This window comes from Cervus canadensis, chromosome 4, assembly GCF_019320065.1.
Source record: "Cervus canadensis isolate Bull #8, Minnesota chromosome 4, ASM1932006v1, whole genome shotgun sequence".
Taxonomy (NCBI): Eukaryota; Metazoa; Chordata; class Mammalia; order Artiodactyla; family Cervidae; genus Cervus; species Cervus canadensis.
This window is the reverse complement of record NC_057389.1, coordinates 47,128,244-47,146,240: the sequence shown is the minus strand read 5'-3', so window position 1 is coordinate 47,146,240 and position 17,997 is coordinate 47,128,244. Positions and strand designations below refer to the sequence as shown.

General features: G+C 44.6%; 1 protein-coding gene and 1 pseudogene across 4 annotated transcripts in view; one reads left to right on the top strand and one right to left on the bottom strand.

Annotated features, from left to right (window-relative positions):
* The window catches only part of NDST1 (N-deacetylase and N-sulfotransferase 1), an 87,416-nt gene that overhangs the window by 32,634 nt on the left and 36,785 nt on the right, over window positions 1-17,997 (top strand). For all 4 annotated transcript variants that reach the window (XM_043464955.1, XM_043464956.1, XM_043464959.1 and 1 more), the window contains 2 exons: window positions 5,860-6,354; window positions 9,223-9,310. In XM_043464955.1, coding sequence (XP_043320890.1) covers window positions 5,860-6,354; window positions 9,223-9,310 — 583 coding nt within the window. The remainder of the gene's footprint in view (window positions 1-5,859; window positions 6,355-9,222; window positions 9,311-17,997) is intronic.
* On the bottom strand, window positions 16,945-17,412 carry LOC122439699 (annotated as a pseudogene).

Genomic DNA, 17,997 nt, shown 5'->3' with positions numbered 1-17,997 from the left:
TGTAGGATTTGAACCTAGGTGGTCTGGTTCCAGAGACTTATTCCCAACACTGGGATGAGTCCAGGAGCATTGAAAACCACGTATTTAGTAGGATTTGCACCAGAGGCCACACCCAGTACACAGAGTTCCCCTGGTTTCTGGGGACCAGTCAGTGGACTCTGGTCATTGGGTGCAGTGGGTACAACAGATGCCCTCAGTCCCTGGTTCCTTGCTATACAGAAGGTGAACACTGGCCCAGGGAGGGGCAGGGGTGTGCTGCGTCTCCTGTGGGTCCTCCTTGGTGGTCATGCCAGGTCTCCGTGCTCTTTCCACCCTACTGTGTAAGACAAGACCCCTCCTTGGTTTTCATCAGGGGCCAGTGACTTTCCATTCTAACAGGAGCCATCTGGTGGTCAGGCTGCATGTTTCTGCTCTTCTGCAAGAAACATGTGCTGCAGGTCGGGGGTTGGGACTCCAGGAGGAGCACGTGGCAACCCACTCCAGTATTCTTACCTGGAGAATCCCCATGGACAGAGGAGCCTGGCGGGCTACAGTCCATGGGGTCGCAAAGAGTCAGACACAATTGAGGTAACTTAACACACACACAAGTGTGCACAGAAAGCATTAGTGGCCCTTGTCAGGCCTCTGCCAGGATGTGCTCAACCCGGACCTTCCAGACCCAGGGACCAAACCCCCGTCTCTTTTGTCTCCTGCATTGGCAACTGGAGTCTTTACCACTAGTGCCACCTGGGAAGCCCTGTTTGCACACTTACTCTGTGCCACACCCTCAGCTCATTGCCTTGCAGGCCTTGTTGTTCAGTTGCTCAGTCATGTTCAACTCTTTGTGACTCTAAGGACTGTAGCACGCAGCATGCCAGGCTTCCCTGTCATTCACCATCTCGCAGAGATTGCTCAAACTCCTGTCCATTGAATCGGTGACGCCATTCAATCATCTCATCCTCTGTCACCCCCTTCTCCTCCTGCCCTCAATCTTTCCCAGCATCAGAGTCTTTTCCAAAGAGTCAGCTCTTCCCATCAGGTGGCCAAAGTGTTGGAGCTTCAATCTAAGCGTCAGTCCTTCCAGTGAATATTCAGGGTTGATTACCTTTAACATTGACTGGTTTGATTTTCTTGCTGTCCAAGGGACTCTCAAGAGTCTTCTCCAGCACCACAGTTTAAAAGCATGAATTCTTCGGTGCTCAGCTTTCTTTATGATCCAACACTCACATCCATACATGACTACTGGAAAAACCATAGCTTTGACTAGAAGGACCTTTGTTGGCAGAGTAATGTCTGTGCATTTGAATACCATGTCTAGGTTTATCATAGCCTTATAACAAGGAGCAAGCATCTTTTAATTTTGTGGCTGCTGTCCCCATCCCCAGTGATTTTGGAGCCCAAGAAAATAAAGTCTGTCACCGTTTCCACTTTTTCCCTATCTATTTACCATGAAGATGGGATGGATGCCATGATCTTCGTTTTTTGAATGCTGAGTTTTAAGCCAGCTGTTTAACTTTCCTCGTTCACCTTCATCAAGAGGCTCTTTACTTCCTCTTCGCTTTCTGCCGTTAAACTGGTATCATTTGCATATCTGAGGTTGTTGATATTTCTCCTGGCAATCTTGATTCCAGCTTTTGAGTCATCTAGGCTGGCTTTTCACAGGATGTACTCTGCATACAAGTGAAATAAGCAGGGTGACAGTATACAATCTTGACGTACTCCTTTCCCAGTTTTGAGCCAGTCCATTGTTCCATGTTCGTTTCTCTTGATTCTTGTCCTGCCTACAGGTTTCTCAGGAGGCAGGAAAGGTGGTCTGGTATTCCCAGCTTTTTAAGAATTTTCCACAGTTTGTTGTGATCCACACAGTCAAAGGCTTTAGCATAGTCAATAAAACAGAAGTCGATTTTTTTTTTATTCCCTTGCTTTTTCTAAGATCCAACGGATGTTGGCAATTTGATCTCTGGTTCCTCTGTCTTTTTTGGATCCAGCTTGAACACCTGAAAATTCTTGGTTCACACACTGCTGAAGTCTAGCTTGAAGAATTTTGAGCATAATCTTGCTAGCATGTGAAATGTGCAGTTGTGTGGTAATTTGAACATTCTTTGGCATTGCCCTTCTTTGGGATTGGAATGAAAACTGACCTTTTCCAGTCTTGTGGCCACTGTTGAGTTTTCCAAATTTGCTGGCATATTGAGTGCAGCACTTTAACAGTATCATCTTTTAGGATTTGAGATAGCTCAGCTGGAATTCCGTCACCTCCACTAGCTTTGTTCATAGCGAGATTTCCTAAGACCCACCTGACTTCACAGTCCAGGATATCTGGCTCTAGGTAAGTGATCATACTATCGTGGTTATTTGGGTCATTAAGACCCTTTTTGTACAGTTCCTCTGTGTATGCTTGCCACCTCTTCTTAATCTCTTCTGCTTCTGTTAGGTCCTTGCAGTTTTTGTCGTTTATTGTGCCCATCTTTGCATGAAATGTTCCCTTGGTATCTCCAATTTTCTTGAGCTCTCTAGTCTTTTTGTTGTTTTCCTCTATTTCTTTGCATTGTTCACTTACGAAGGCTTTCTTGTCTCTCTTTGCTATTCTCTGGAACTTTGCATGCAGTTGAGTATATCTTTCCCTTTCTTCTTTGCCTTTCTCTTCTCTTCTTTTCTCAGCTATTTGCAAGGCCTCCTCAGACAACCACTTCGCCTTCTTGCATTTCTTTTTCTTAGGAATGGTTTTGGTCACCACCTCCTATACAGTGTTGCAAACCTCTGTCCATAGTTCTTCAGGCATTCTGTCTACCAGATCTAATCCCTTGAATCTATTCATCAGCTCCACTGAATAATCAGAAGGGCTTTGATTTAGGTCATACCTGAATGCTCTAGTGCCTTATCATATATAATTCTCATAGGTCCTGTGAAGTGAGTACTTTGTTTTCAGGTGAGGAATTGAGGCTGCAAAAGCAACATGGCTGTCTAGACTGACACAGTTTGCAAGTCTGAGCCAAGATTCAGCCACCCTGCTCAGCTCTTCTAACCCACTTGTAGGAGTAAACTAACCAATGGCTGTAAGACCTGAGGCCCTGGGAAGTAGCGCCTTGGGAAGTAGCACCCTGAGGTTCCCAAGGTCATGCAACCAGTTACTCTCAGTCTGTACTAGGCCTCCTCACTCCCGGGTCAGGGCTCTTCCTTCCTCTGCCTGATGACCCCACTGGAAGACGTGGTGTCTCCTGTGTGGGTCCCCAGTGCTGAAGAACAGGAGGGATTCCCCTCCCTTAGGGAGAGGCCCACATTGGGAGGTCAGTCTCTGCCATGCTTATGCTTACTTTCCATTCCCTTCCCAGACAGTTGCTTTCACTGCGGGCTGGGGTGGACAGTCAGTGACTTGGCTTTCTCCCTTCCTCGCCGTGTCCCAGCTGGCCAGCTGCCTGAGCTGCCAGCTCCTGGCAGTCAGTCCAGGATCGGGGCTTTGAAATGGGATCCCCCAGTGCCTATGGTCCACTGTGGCCTCCCCAGCCACAGCAGGTGATGGACAGGGCCTGAGATGTCGCTGGCCCCCACTGCCTTTGTCCCTGGTGCTGGCTTAATAGTCCTGGGGACCCTGGGGCTGGGGGAGGGGCCTCTCAATTTGGGACTCTCAACACAAGGGTGGGGAGTTGGCAGGTATTCCTGGTGTGTGGAGAGTGGAACACAGGCCCCTTACCTCAGTTTGTGAGGCCAGGGCCCTCCAGAGCCTTCACGGGAATTACAGAAAAGCACTTTGCATGGAGGTTATTACTAAAAGGTGCCCTGGGCACAAGGCTCAGCCCTCAGCAAGTGTCCTTGCACAGCGCTCACATGGCCAGCTCTCCAGGGCGGCCCAGTGCGCCACCCTGCCTCCCTCTCCAGCCTCATTTGGCGCCCTTTGTCCACTCTTGCTTTGTCCCACCCCAGTCATTCTTCACACAGTGGCCAGATGGACCTTTTTAAAATGCAAATTGGAACCTGTCATCCCTCTGTTCAGATCCCTTTGATGGAGTCTCTGTTGGCTTCCCAGTGCCACTTCCAGCCTCCAGGGTCCTGCAGGTCTGGCCCCAGCTGACCTTTCTGCCTCTTCTCCCTCTTGATCACTCTGCTGGCCTTTCCGTGTTCCTTGACTGTGCCGTGCTTTCTCCAATCTCAGGACCTTTGCACTTGCTGTTCTTTGAACTTGGCTCCCACCTCTGCCCTAGTTGACACTTACTCATTCTTTAAATCTTAGTTCAGAAGTCCGTTTCCTAGAGAAGCCTCTCTTGAGCTAGCTGACTATGCTCAGTTACCTACTCTTCTAGAGCTCTGAACCTCTTCTGTGTAGTTGTGCCACATTAAAGTTTTATGTACATTCCTGCTATTTTGATTTCTCTCTTCTCTGCTTGCCTTTATAGTTCATAAGGGCAGGAGCAGTGTCTGTTTTTCTCACCACATGCCTGTTACTTAACACAGTGCCTGGAATAGTGAATAATTGTGGGATAAACAAATGAAACATGTAATGAACAGCTGTCATGTGCCAGGTATTTGGGATCTGTCTGTTCCTTCTTTTTAAAAATTCACTTACTCATCAAGTATGCCTTTTCTCCCACTGGGTGTGAAGCCTGTGCTGGCACCAGGGATCCAGGGTGGAAATGACATCGTCCCTGCCCTTGAGAGGGCACAGACTAGCAGGGAGACTCTGAACAGATAGTGCCTCTGCTGAGGTGAGAAGTGCTGCCGCCGAGGCTATAATGTGGTCCCAGGGGCAGAAGAGGGCAGATGCATTGGGTTTTGAAGGATGAGCAGGAGTTTGTCAGGCCAAGAAGATTCAAAGGAGCTGGCACAGGGACAAAGAAAGATTGTACTACAACCAGAGGAAGGTGACTGGGAGGGTGAAGGACAAGGGTCAGGGGCTGTGAGTCTAGGGAAGAGGAAGGGGGGTGCTGTGGGTACTGTCTGAAGGTCCCCAGGGAGCTGGCAGTGGCGGACCCTGGGAGGGGAGAGAGGCAAGGGAGCTGGACTCCTGTGGGCGTGGCCTTGGCAGCGCTGGGGGTGTCTAGGGCTTGGGAGCACCCTGGGGTGTCTGCTCCTGCACCTGCAGCAGTCTCCTGCTCTCTGATCTCTTCTCCATGGGCATTCGCCCAGGCTTTCTCCTGAAGAAGAGACAGTGTGGCAAAAGTTGGAAAGCTCAGGCAGGGAGTCTGGTGGTCAGGCAGGTGGACTCTGGGGTCAGCCATCTGGCTGTGCGGTGTGGCTCGTCTTGACCACTGTGTGACCCAGGATGGCACCGCACTCAGAGCCTCGGTGTCCTTGGCCGTGAAGTGGGGTGACAGAGGCTGATGTGAGGACTGAAGGAGCGATGGTGATGCCGCCGGCCCTGTTCTGATCACTTTGCCAGGCTTAGTGCTCACCCTCCAACACCAGCCGTGAGGGACTTGCTGCCATTCTTGGCCATGTTTTATAGCAGAGGAAACTGAGTCGTGGGGAGGTTACATAACTTGCTCAAGGTCAGGCAGACTGGTGGCAGAATCCATGCGCTTTCCCGTGTGCGATTTTGGACAGGTTACCTAGCCTTTCCGGGCCTGGTCTCCTTGTCTGTATAACGGAGATGCCTCCATCGTGGGGCTGCTGGGAGGATTACGGGGCCGCTTCACATTGAAGTACACGAGCCCGGTTTCTGGCTTTGGGAAGCCGTCCTGTGTGTTAGCTGGTGTAGTACTGAGATGGGCAGAGTGGGGCGTGCTACGTTCACACAGGCTCAGGAGTGTGATGAGGCCTCCGGGAATGAGAGTGGGCGCTGCTGACATTACTGTTCTCTGCCCATCTCAGTATCACACCTGAGATTCCATGGTCCCGGGGGGCTCTGGATCTGATGCCTTCTCCCCCCTCCCCTCCCTGCTGCAGGCCAATGAGAACAGCCTGCTGAGCGCGCAGCTCAAAGGTTTCCCCCTGTTCCTGCACTCGAACCTGGGCCTGAAGGACTGCAGCATCAACCCCAAGTCCCCGCTGCTCTACGTGACCCGGCCCAGCGAGGTGGAGAAGGGCGTGCTGCCTGGCGAGGACTGGACCGTATTCCAGTCGAACCACTCCACTTATGAGCCAGTGCTGCTGGCCAAGACGCGCTCGTCTGAGTCCATCCCGCACCTGGGCGCGGATGCCGGGCTGCACGCCGCGCTGCACGCCACGGTGGTCCAGGACCTGGGCCTCCACGACGGCATCCAGCGTGTCCTCTTTGGCAACAACCTCAACTTCTGGCTGCACAAACTCGTCTTCGTTGATGCCGTGGCCTTCCTCACGGGCAAGCGCCTCTCATTGCCTCTGGACCGCTACATCCTGGTGGACATTGACGATATCTTCGTGGGCAAGGAGGGCACACGCATGAAGGTGGAGGATGTGAAGGTATGGCTGGGGGTGCCGGGGGAGCAGGGGAGGCCTCACCACCGTCAAACTCTGCTATCCCCACTGTGACTTTGCTCTCTGTACCTCCCTTATGCTGTCCGTGCCCCTCCCTTGGCCACTTGGTTCTATTTCCTTCGCAGCAGGTTGCCATTTAAAATTAATTGAAGTATTGAATACAGAGGAATTTTACGTTGGGATCTGTGGGGCTCAGGAACATAACTACTGAGAGATGGGAGCTGTGCAGAGTTGTTTACCTACCTCTTAATCCAGACATGATTTTTAACTCTCAAAAAACATGTATGTCAGTATCAAAGCTCCTCCAAAACTCATAAAACAAGAATTATAGCTTAAATCATAGACAAGGCATACTTTAACTGAGCTCTGTATAGATGGTGGAAAGTGTGTGTTTAATTAAGAAAATGTTTACCTGACTTAACTAACTGTATGTAAAAGCATTTTGCAAGCCATGAAATTTTACACGTTTCACTGTTAAAGAGATACCTACAAATTAAGACCATTAAGCATTTTCTAAAAGACAGCTTCTGTCTACTCACTGTTTTACTCAGGGTTATATGCAAAGGGAACATCACTTGTATAAATGGGGAATCAGTATCACATGCCATAAATAGAGGGCAACCATAACAATAGATCCAGTGAAAACAAAACAGGGGATTAAATTCTAGTGAAGTACTGCTGCCTACTGACCGCCTGTCCTCTCTTATGTGAGATTAGTGAGAGTTAGAAATGTATTAGCACCAAACCAAGACTTTTTTTTTTGATGTTAGGAGGAGGAGTGAAAGAGACTTTACAGGAATGCTTTCCTCCCGTGGGTGCTGTGTTGGGATTGGCTGTAGGTCCTGAAAGGTCCATAGGGGGTGGGGTCCCCTGGGTGAGGGGCAGGGGGATGTGTTGACCTTTCCTTGGTACGGAGTGAACTCTCTGCTCCTCCTCACACCTCCAGAGGAGAAGAGCAGAGCAGAAGCTGTTGGGGAGCAGGCAGTGCCTGGGGAGTCAAGACCTGGGTTCAAGTCCCAATCTGCCCCTAAGTGGGTGACCTGAGCATACGCCTTCCCTTGTCTGAGCCTCAGCAGTGAAATGACAAGATGGGGTGGGTGGGAGGGGCCTGGGTGGCTGGGGCGGGGATGAGAGGCGTGTGCAGATGCCAGGCTCTGAGCCCTCTGCCCCACTTTTAGGACAGGGCAGTGTTGCTTTTTCACATGTTTACTTCTGAGATTTCACTTCCTCAAGGGCTCCTCTGTTGGAAAAAAGTTTTGCGACAACTCCTCTTGAGCCTTCCAGCTGAGGCTTCATGTGATGCCACGACCCACCTCCAGCAAAGTAGATAACTCTGTTTTCTACCTAGGTCTTTCTTCTGGCGGCCCAGCCTTGCTCTCTCTTCTGTAACTTAGGTCTTTGCTGCCTGTCCAGGATGAGTCCTTGAGAGGTTCAGGGTTGGACCCAGGAGGCAATCAGGCTGCCAGGCTCACTGTGTCTGCCATGAACCCCAGACTTGGCCTCTTGGTTCTTTTTTTTTTTTTTTTTCCTCTTGGTTCTTATTTTCCCCATTTTTAGAGTGAGAGAAATGCTAGCAGCTTGGAGGTGTTTCTGTAGAATACCAGCAGAGATGCCCTCTTCCCATGCACGCAGCTCAGTGCAGACTGCCGAGCCCTCCAGCAGCCGGGTCCTATGTGCCTTAAGCATCCTTTTTTGAGTCAGAACGGACAGAGTTTTTAAAAATTTTTTTCTTCAGTCCCAAGCACTGGTGACAACTGATCTTTTCTTTCAGAAACATGAATGTTGGCTTATTAACTTGTACAGTACGGGCTGTCCAGTGCAACTTAAGTAATACCAACAGCAGCTTTTATTCAAGGCTTGACAAGCGCCAGCCTCTGTGCTCAACCCGTTCTGTGTGTGGCCTCACTGATCCTCACAGCAGCTTTGTGAGATGGGTATTGTTTTAAATCCCATTTTACAGAGGCAGACACTAAGATTCAGAGAGGTGAAATGACTGGCCCAAGGCAACACAGCTAGGGCATGGATGTCCATGAAGTGGTGCATGGCCCCAGGAGAGCCAGGACTTTCTGTTTGCAAAGTGTTCTGATAGCAGGCTCTTCTTGCAGGTTTCCTAGCAGCCTTTCACATTATGCCTGGTAGGGATTTTTTGAGTCCCCACTCTGGAGGACAACTGTATGTTTGTTTCACAAGGGTCAGCATCCCTTCACTGACATGCAAAGCACTGGGTGTGCCGTGCATGGAAACACCACATTGCTGGACACACAGTACATCTTTGGAAAAGTTGTGGTCCTTTGATACCAGCCTTGTAGTCACCAGTGAGGTGAAATCCCCCTCATTTGACAGATGAAGACGTGAGGCTCACAGTGGCAGTGTCTGCAGACATGACAATGCCACCATTTTCCATCATTTACCAAAATGCCAGGCTCTTTTGCAAGTAGTATCTCATTTAGAGTCCCATGAGAGAGCTGTTATTATCCCCATTTCACACCTAGGGAAACAGGCCTGGAGAAGTTGCTGAACTTTCTCAAGGACACAGTAGTACTAGGGCCTAGGCCTTGTCTTGCTGGAGGCCTGGTGGAGGTGGCGGCACAGGCTGGCTTCACGGGTATGGGGCCTGCACAGGCACACAAGGCCCCATGCTTCGAAGACGCCCGCACAAGGTGGTCCTCTGCTGTTGCCTTCCTGGCATTTTTTAACAATTTTTGTGCAAGCATCCCTATTCTTATTTTTCCCTGCGCCCTGCAGCCTTTGTAGCATGTCCGTAGGAGCTGGACCCTTGTTGTGGGCCCTCATGGGAGGAGCAGGGAGCTCGTGGCTTCCTCTGACCCACTGTCCCCACTCTGCCTATCCTAGGCCCTGTTTGATACACAGAACGAACTACGGACACACATCCCAAACTTCACTTTCAACCTGGGCTACTCAGGGAAATTCTTCCACACAGGTAAGTGGGCCTGGCTCTGCCCCTATTCACAACTTCCACGGGCCTCAACATCCAGACCCTGGGCGTGCAATGCCATGGGGACAACAGGAGGGTGGATGGGCCCACTTCGGGTCACATTTGACCTGACTCCTGTGGCCTCTTCCCAAACCAGACAGCCGGCAGGGCAGTCACAGCCCCAGGCAGAGGGCATCTGGGGGCAGCAGTGACGCGACGATATCCCCCGGTTCGTCTCCGGCTCTGCTGTCCTGGGGTGGGCATCTTCTTCCTCTTGTCTGTCTCACCCCACCTTTAATATTCTTTTACTACTTCTGCCTTACAAAGGAATTGGTTGAATTTTAAGAACATTACAGAAATATATAGCAGAGAAAGTGAAAAGGCACTATAATTGTACCCACCGCAGAGATGAGCACTGTGATGAGTTTATTTTCTTTCTTTCTTTTTAAAATTTTATTGGTGTATAGTTGATTTACAATGCTGTGTTAGTCAGGTGTACAGAAAAGTGATTCAGTTATACATATTCACGTATTCATTCTTCTTTAGGTCCTTTCCTCATATAGATTATCCCAGAATATCGAGTAGAGTTCCCTGTGCTATGCAGCAGGTCCTTGTTGGTTATCTATCTTATTTATGGTCATTGTGTATATGTTAACCCATCCTGCTGATTATCCCTCCCCTTCCATGTTTCCCCTTTGGTAACCATAAGTTTGCTTTCCATATCTGTAACTCTGTTTCTGTTTTGTGACTAAGTTCATTTGTATCATTTTTTAGAAATCAGATTCCGCTTATGAGTGATGTGGTATTTACTTTGGCTTATTCAGTATGATAATCTGTAGTATCCATGTGGCTGCAAATGGCATTATTTCATTCTTTTTAATGGGTGAGTAGTAGGTACTGTCAGTTGCTCAGTTGTATCCGACTCTTTGTAATCCCATGGACTGTGCCCGCCAGGCTCCTCTGTCCATGGGATTCTCCAGGTAAGAATACTAGAATGGATTGCCATTCCCTTCTCCAGAGGATCTTCCTGACCCAGGAATTGAACTTGGATTTCCTGCATTGCAGGCAGATTCTTCACCATTTGAGCTTCTATATGTACCTCTTCTTTATCCATGCCTCTGTTGATGGACATTTAAGTGGTTCCCTTGTCTTGGTTGTTGTAAATAATGCTGCAGTGAACATTATGGTGCACATATCTTTTCAAATTATGGTTTTTCTCTGAATATATGCCCAGAACTGGGATTGCTGGATCATATGGTAGCTCTATTTTAGTTTTTTAGGAAACCTCCATAACATTCTCCATAGTGGCTATACCAGTTTACATTCCTACCAACAGTGTAGGCGGATTCCCTTTTCTCCACACCCTCTTCGGCATTTATTGTTTGCATATTTTTTCAATTTTTTAAATTGGAGGATAATTGCTTTACAGTGTTGTGGGGATCTCTGCCTTACATCAACACAAATCAGTCATAATTATATATATATATATATCCCCTCCCTCTTAAGCCTCCCCCACCCCCAACCTGTTCTACTCCTCTAAATCATCACAGAGCGCCATGCAGAGCTCCCCGTGTATTGTTTGCATATTTTTTGATGTTGGCCGTTCTGACTGGTGTGAAGTGATACGTCACTGTATTTTGCTTTGCATTTCTCTGATATTTAGTGATGTTGAGTATCTTTTCATGTGCTTTTTGGCCATCTGTATGTCTTTCCTTTGCAGAAATGTCTGATCTTCTGCCTATTTTTTGATTGGGTTTTTTGTTTTTTCAACCTAGAGCTTCATGAACAGTTTTGTTGTATATTTTGGAGGTTAATCCCTTGTCAGTCACTTTGTTTGCAAATATTTTCTCCCATTCTGTGGATTGTCTTTCTGTTTATGGTTTCCTTTGCTGGGCAGAAACTTTGGAGTTTGAGTCCCATTTGTTTGTTTTTATTTTCATTACTCTGGGAGGTTAATTCAAAAAAATCTTGCTGTGATTTATGTCAGAGTGTTCTGCCTGTTTTCCTCCAAAAGTTTTATAATGTCCAGCCTTATATTTAGTTTTTGATCCATTTTTAGTTTATTTTTGTGTCTGGTGCTAGAGAATAATTTCATTCTTTTGCCTGTGGCTGTCCATTTTCCCCAGCACCGTTTATTGAAGAGACTGTCTTTTCTCCAATGTGTAGTCTTGCCTCCTTTGTCATAAGTTAATTGAGCTTAGGTGCATGGCTCTATTTCTGGGCTTTCTGTCCTGTTCTATTGATCTATATTTCTGTTTTTGCACCAGTAGCATACTGTCTTGATGACTGTGGCTTTGTAATATACTCTGAAGTCAGGGAGCCTGATCCCTCCACCTGCATTTTCCTTTCTTAGGATTGCTTTGGCTATTCAGTCTTTTGTGACTCCGTACAAATTTAAAATTTTGGTTCTAATTCCATGAAAAATGCTATTGGTAATTTGATAGGGATTGCATTGAATCTGTAGATTGTCTTGGGTAGTATAGTTATTTTGACAGTATTGATTCTTCAAATCCAAAAACATGGTGTATCCCTCCATTTGTGTCATCTTTTATTCCTTTTCATTATCTTCTTATAGTTTTCATAGTACAGATCTTTTGTCTCCTTATGTAGGTTTATTCCTAGGTATTTTATTCTTTTTGATGTGATGATAAATAGGATTATTTTCTTAATTTCTCTTTCTGACCTTTATTGTTCATGTGTAGGAAAGCAAGTGATTTCTTTGTATTAACTTTGTACCCTGCAACTTTACCAAATTCATCGATGAGCTCTAGTAGTTTACTAGTACCATCTTAGGATTTTCTGTGTATAGTATCATGTCATCTGCATACAGTGGCAGTTTTACTTCTTCTTTTCCAATTTAGATTCCTTTCATTTCTTTTTCTTCTCTGCGTGGCTAGGACTTCCAAAACTATGTTGAATAAAACTGGTGGCAGAGGACATCCTTGCCTTGTTCCTGATTTGTAGGGAATGGTTTCAGCTTCTCATGATTGAGAATGATGTTAGCTGTGAGTTTGTCATATATAGCTGTTATTACGTTGAGGTAAGTTCCCTTTATGCCCACTTCCTGGGGTGTTTTTTTTTTTTTTTTTATCATAAATGGGTGTTGCATTTTGTCCGAAGCTTTTTCTGCATCTATTGAGATGATCATATGGTTTTTGTTCTTCAGTTTGTTAATGTGGTGTGTCACATTGATTTGTGGATATTGAAGAATCCTTGCATCCTTGAGATAAATCCCACTTGATCGTGGTGTGTGGTCCTTTTAATGTATTGTTGGATTCAGTTTGCTGGTATATTGTTGAGTGTTTTGTGTCTGTGTTCATCAGTGATATTAGCATGTAATTTTTTTGTGTGTGTGTGGTATCTTTGCTTTTTGTGTCAGGGTGATGATGGCCTCATAGAATGAGCTTGGGAGTATTTCTTCCTCTGCAATTTTTGGGAAGAGTTTCAGAAGGATAGGCATTAACTCTTCTCTAAATGTTTGATAGAATTTGCCTGTGTAGCCCCCTGGTCACGGACTTTTGTTTTTGGGAGTTTAAAATAACTGTTTCAATTTCAGCACTTGTGATTGGTCTGTTCATATTTTCTGTTTCTTCCTGGTTCAGTCTTGGAAGGTTGTGTCTTTCTAAGAATTTGTCCATTTCTTCTGGGTTGTCTGTTTTTTTGGCATACAGTTTTTGTGTGTGTGTGTGTGGTCATCTTATGATCCTTTGCATTTCTCTGATGTTCATTGTAACTTCTTCGTATCTAATTTTATTGATTTGTACCCTTTGCCACTTTTTCCTGATAAGTTTGGCTAGAGGTTTATCGTTTTTTTTTATCTTTTCAAAGAACTAGGTTTTCGGTTCATTGATCTTTTCTATTGTTTTCTTTGTCTATTTCACTGATTTCTGCCGTGATCTTTATGATTTCTTTTCTTCTACTAACTTTGGGTTTTGTTAGTTCTTCTTTCACTAGTTGCTTTAGATGTAAAGTTAGATTGTTTGTTTGAGATTTTTATTGTTTCATGAGGTGAGATTGTATTTGCTGAGTCCCATAGGTTTGCTATTTTTTTATTTGTCACTTGTCTCTAGTTATTTTTTGATTACCTCTTTGATTCTTTCATTGATCTATTGGTTGTTTAGTAACGTATAGTCTTCACATATTTATGTGTTTTACATTTTTTCCCCAGTAATTGATTTCTAATGTCATAGTTTTGTGGTTAGAAAAGATGCTTTTAAAAAAATAAAGCTTAATGTGATTTCAGTTTTCTTAAATTTACCAAAGCTTGATTTTGGCCTATGGTGTGATCTGTCCTGGAGAATATTCCATGTGTACTATAGAAGAAGGTGTTTTCTATTTTCTATAAGTATCAACTAAGTCTATTTGGTCTAATGTTTCTTTTTAGGGCCCATGTTTCCTTGTTGATTTTTTTTGTCTGGATGATTAGTCCATTGATGAAAGTGGGGTTTAAAGTCCCCCACTATTGTGTGTCACTGTTTCTGCTTTTATGACTACTAGCATTTACCTTATATATTAGGGAGCTCCTATTTTGAGTGCTTATATATTTACAACTTTTAAAAAAAGCCTTATAAGAAACAAGGAAGGACACCATGTAATGATCAAGGGATTAATCCAAAAACAATACATAACAATTGTGATGTACACATACCCATTATCCTCTAAACTCTTTCCCATCCAGGCTGCCATATAGCATTGAGCACAGTTCCATATGCTATACAGTAGGACTTGCTGCTTATCCATTTTAAATATAGCAGTGTGTTCACATGTATCCCAGACTCCCTACAAACCCTTCTCCCTGCCCTTCACCCCTGGCAACCATAAGTCATTCTTAAGTCTGTGAGTCTGTTTTGTTTTATAGATAAGTTAGCTTGTATCCTTTCTTTTTAAATTCCCCATACAGGGGATATCATGTGATATTTCTTCCATCTCTGTCTGATTTTCTTTACTCAATATGAAAATCTCTATGTCCATTGATGAGGCTGCAAATTGCATTATTTCATTCTTTTTAATGGCTAAGTATTATTCCCTGAATAGGTGTTGCACTTTTTCTTTCTCCATTTCTCTGTTGATGGACGTTTAGGTGGCTTCCAGGTCCTGGGTGTTGTAAACAGTGGTGCAGTGGACCCTGAGGTGCAGGTATCCTTTGGAATGCTAGTTTCTTCTAGATGTATGCCTTGGAGCAGGATTGCTTGATCATAGGGTAGTTTGTATATAGTTTTATAAGGAACCTCAGTAGTGTTCTCTGTAATGGGTATACCTATTTACACTCCGTCCAGCAGTGTAGGGGGCTCCGTTTTCTCCACACCCTCTCTAGCATTTATTGTTTGTAGAGTTTTTGATAATGGCCATTCTCACCCATGTGCAGTGGCATCTCACTGTAGTTTTAATTTCCATTTGTTTAATAATTAGTGATGTTGAACGTCTTCTCATGTTCTGTTGGCCATTTGTATGTCTTCATTGAGACATGTCTGTTTAGGTTTTGGGTCCAATTTTGCATTCTGTTGCTGGCATCTTTTATATATTCTAAACATTAAGCCCATCAGCCTACGGTGTGCCAACATTTTTCCCCCCTCTAGGTTGCCTTTTCACTCTGTGAGAGTGTCCTGTGATGCATGGAAGTTTCTCATGTTTTGTTTTTTTGAAGGCCAGTGTCTGATTTTCATTGTTTTCTGTGCCTTAGGTGTCAGATTGAAGGTTCTGACACCAAATCAAAGGTCAGGGAGATGTGCAGCCTTTTTTTCTTCTATAATTCTGTAGCTTAGTTCCAAAATTTTAGGCCTTGATTCATTGTGCATTAAATTTTGTGTATGGTATGATGGAATATCCACTGTAAAGGTTTTGCACATGAGGTCTGAGTTTTGCAGTGCCAATTGTTGGATCTGTTCTTGGCCCAGTGACCAGTCTTAGCACTTCTATCAGAAATCAAGTGAAATTAGAAGTGAGGAAAAAAAATTAAAAAAAAAAAAAAAAAAAAAGAAGTGAGGGTTTGTTTCTTGGTTCTCAAGTCTATTCCATGGTCTGTATGTCTATGCTACTGCAATAATACACATCTGGAATACTATTTGGCTCTTCGGTGTCCCTTGGAATTCCATGTGAATATTATGATGTTTTTCCCAATTGAGAAAAAAAAAATCAGATTGAATAGGAATGAAATGAATCTCTATTTTTACTGAATAGTATTATTATTTGAACATTACTAGGCATTCTAATCGGAGAAGGCAATGGCACCCCACTCCAGTACTCTTGCCTGGAAAATCCCGTGGACGGAGGAGCCTGGTAGGCTGCAGTCCATGGGGTTGCTAAGAGTCGGACACGACTGAGCGACTTCACTTTCATTTTTCACTTTCATGCATTGGAGAAGGAAATGGCAACCCACTCCAGTATTCTTGCCTGGAGAATCCCAGGGACGGGGGAGCCTGGTGGGCTGCCGTCTATGGGGTCGTACAGAGTCAGACACGACTGAAGCGACTTAGCAGCAGCAGGCATTCTAATACTGTTCCCTGGTGGCTCAGACAGTAAAGTGTCTTCCTACAATGGGGGAGACCTGGGTTTGATCCCTGGGCTGGGCAGATCCCCTGGAGAAGGAAATGGCAACCCATTTCAGTACTTTCGCCTAGAAAATCCCATGGACAGCGAAGCCTGGTAGGCTACAGTCCATGGGGTCACAGGGTTGGACACAACTGAGCGACTTCACTTTCACTTTCAGGCATTCTAATATATTTAAACATGGGTTGTTTTCCAATTATTTGGGTCTTCTTTAAGCAGTGTTTCAGAGTTTTCAGGGTAGAAGCGTTTCACCTCCTTGACTGAATTCTGAAATATTTTATATTATATTTAAATTTTGGGGGGAGTATAGTTGGTATTCAATGTTGTGTTAGCTTCAGGCATACAGCAAATTGAATCAGTTAAATTATTCGTATATCCACTGTCTTTTAGATTCTTTTCACATAGGGGTTAATGCAGGGTCCTGAAAAGAGTTCCTTGTGCTGTATAGTAGGTCGTTACTAGTTACCTATTTTATATAGAGTAATGTGTGTATGTTGATCCCAGTTTCCTAATTTATCCCTCCTGACCACCCCTCATTTTCCCTTCTGGTAACCATAGGTTTGTTTTCTGTATCTGTGTTATTGATAATTGCATTTGTGGCAACATTTTAGATTTTGGATCTAAGTGATAGCATATGCTATTCGTCCTTTTCTGTCTGACTTACATCACTGGCTGTGAGACTCTCTATGTCCATCCATGTTTCTGCAAATAACATTATTTTGTTCATTTTTATGGCTAGTAATACTCCATTGTACCACTTTTTCTTTACCCATTTGTCTGCCGATAGGTATCTATGTGGCCTTCATGTCTTTGCTATTGTAAACAGTGCTGCCATGAACCCTGGGGTGCATGTATCTTTTTGAATAATAGTTTTCTCTGGATATACTCCCTGGAACAGGATTGCTGGATCTTATGGTATTAATAGTTCTGTATATTGTTTTTTAAGGAACCTGTATTTTCTTCTCCATCATGTGGTTATACCCACCTGCATTCCCAGCATTAGTGTAGGAGAGTTCTCTTTTCTCATTACCCTCTCCAACATTTATTCATAGATTTTTTTTTTAACTTTTGTATGCATTTATTTTTTGCTGTGTTTATTCCTGAACCATCAATTTTTATTTCTTCATTTTCTTCTGGGATATCTTTTTTCTTCTGCACAACCTCCTCATCTGGTTTAGGAACAGTGTTTTTCTCCAGTTAGCATCATCTCACATGTGGGTCGATCTGACCATGAGTCTGTAAGTCCTGTACTGCCTCCTGGGGGCTTTGTTCACCTGAATGTGCTCAATGACCAGAGAACCTACATCTCAGCCCTTAAGTTCAGCACTGTCTGCATTTCTGAGCATGTGCAGTAAAATTCAGCACTCTTTTCGGACCACTGAGCCTGCGTCCAGCCCCACTGTTTGGTCTGTGCACACCTGATGGAATAGCACACATTGCTTCTTTACGGTGACATCCTTCAGCTACTTGGTGGCTTTTCAGATATGCATACACTTAATGACCTGGGTGGTTTCTCAAGTGTTCTTAAAGTGAACACGAAGATTTGAACCTCTTGATCTGCATGATTTGTGAGGTTTTCTGGGTCAAGTGTCTTGTGCTCCATTTTTAGAGATCACCTCAGACACTGTTGACTTTATGATGATGGTCATTCTGACCTGTGTGACAAGATATCTCATTGTAGTTCTAATTTACGTTTCCCTAATAATTGGTGGTGGTGAGCATCTTTTCATTTGCCGTTGGTCATTTGTATGTCTTTTTAAGAGAAATGTTTGTTCAGATTTTTGGACCACTTTTAAATTGCATTGTTGGCATCTTAAACCCGTAGCAGGCCTCTGATTTGTAAATATTTCTGCCAATCTCTAGTTGTCCTTTCACTCTCATGAGAAAATCCTGTGGCACATGGAAGTTTTTAACTTTTTTGAGGACCAGTGTATCTTTTTTTTTTTTTTTTTAGGACCAGTGTATCTAATTTTCATTGTTTTCTACGCCTTTGGTGTCACATTTTAGGACCCATAACCCAGGCCATTGTCATGGAGATGTGTGTCTGTTTTCCACTGTAGTTCTTAGCTTAGGCTGAGGGTTTCTTTCTGTGTTCCAAGTCTACGCTGTGGTTTGTATGTCCATTCAAATGCAGTAACACACTTTTG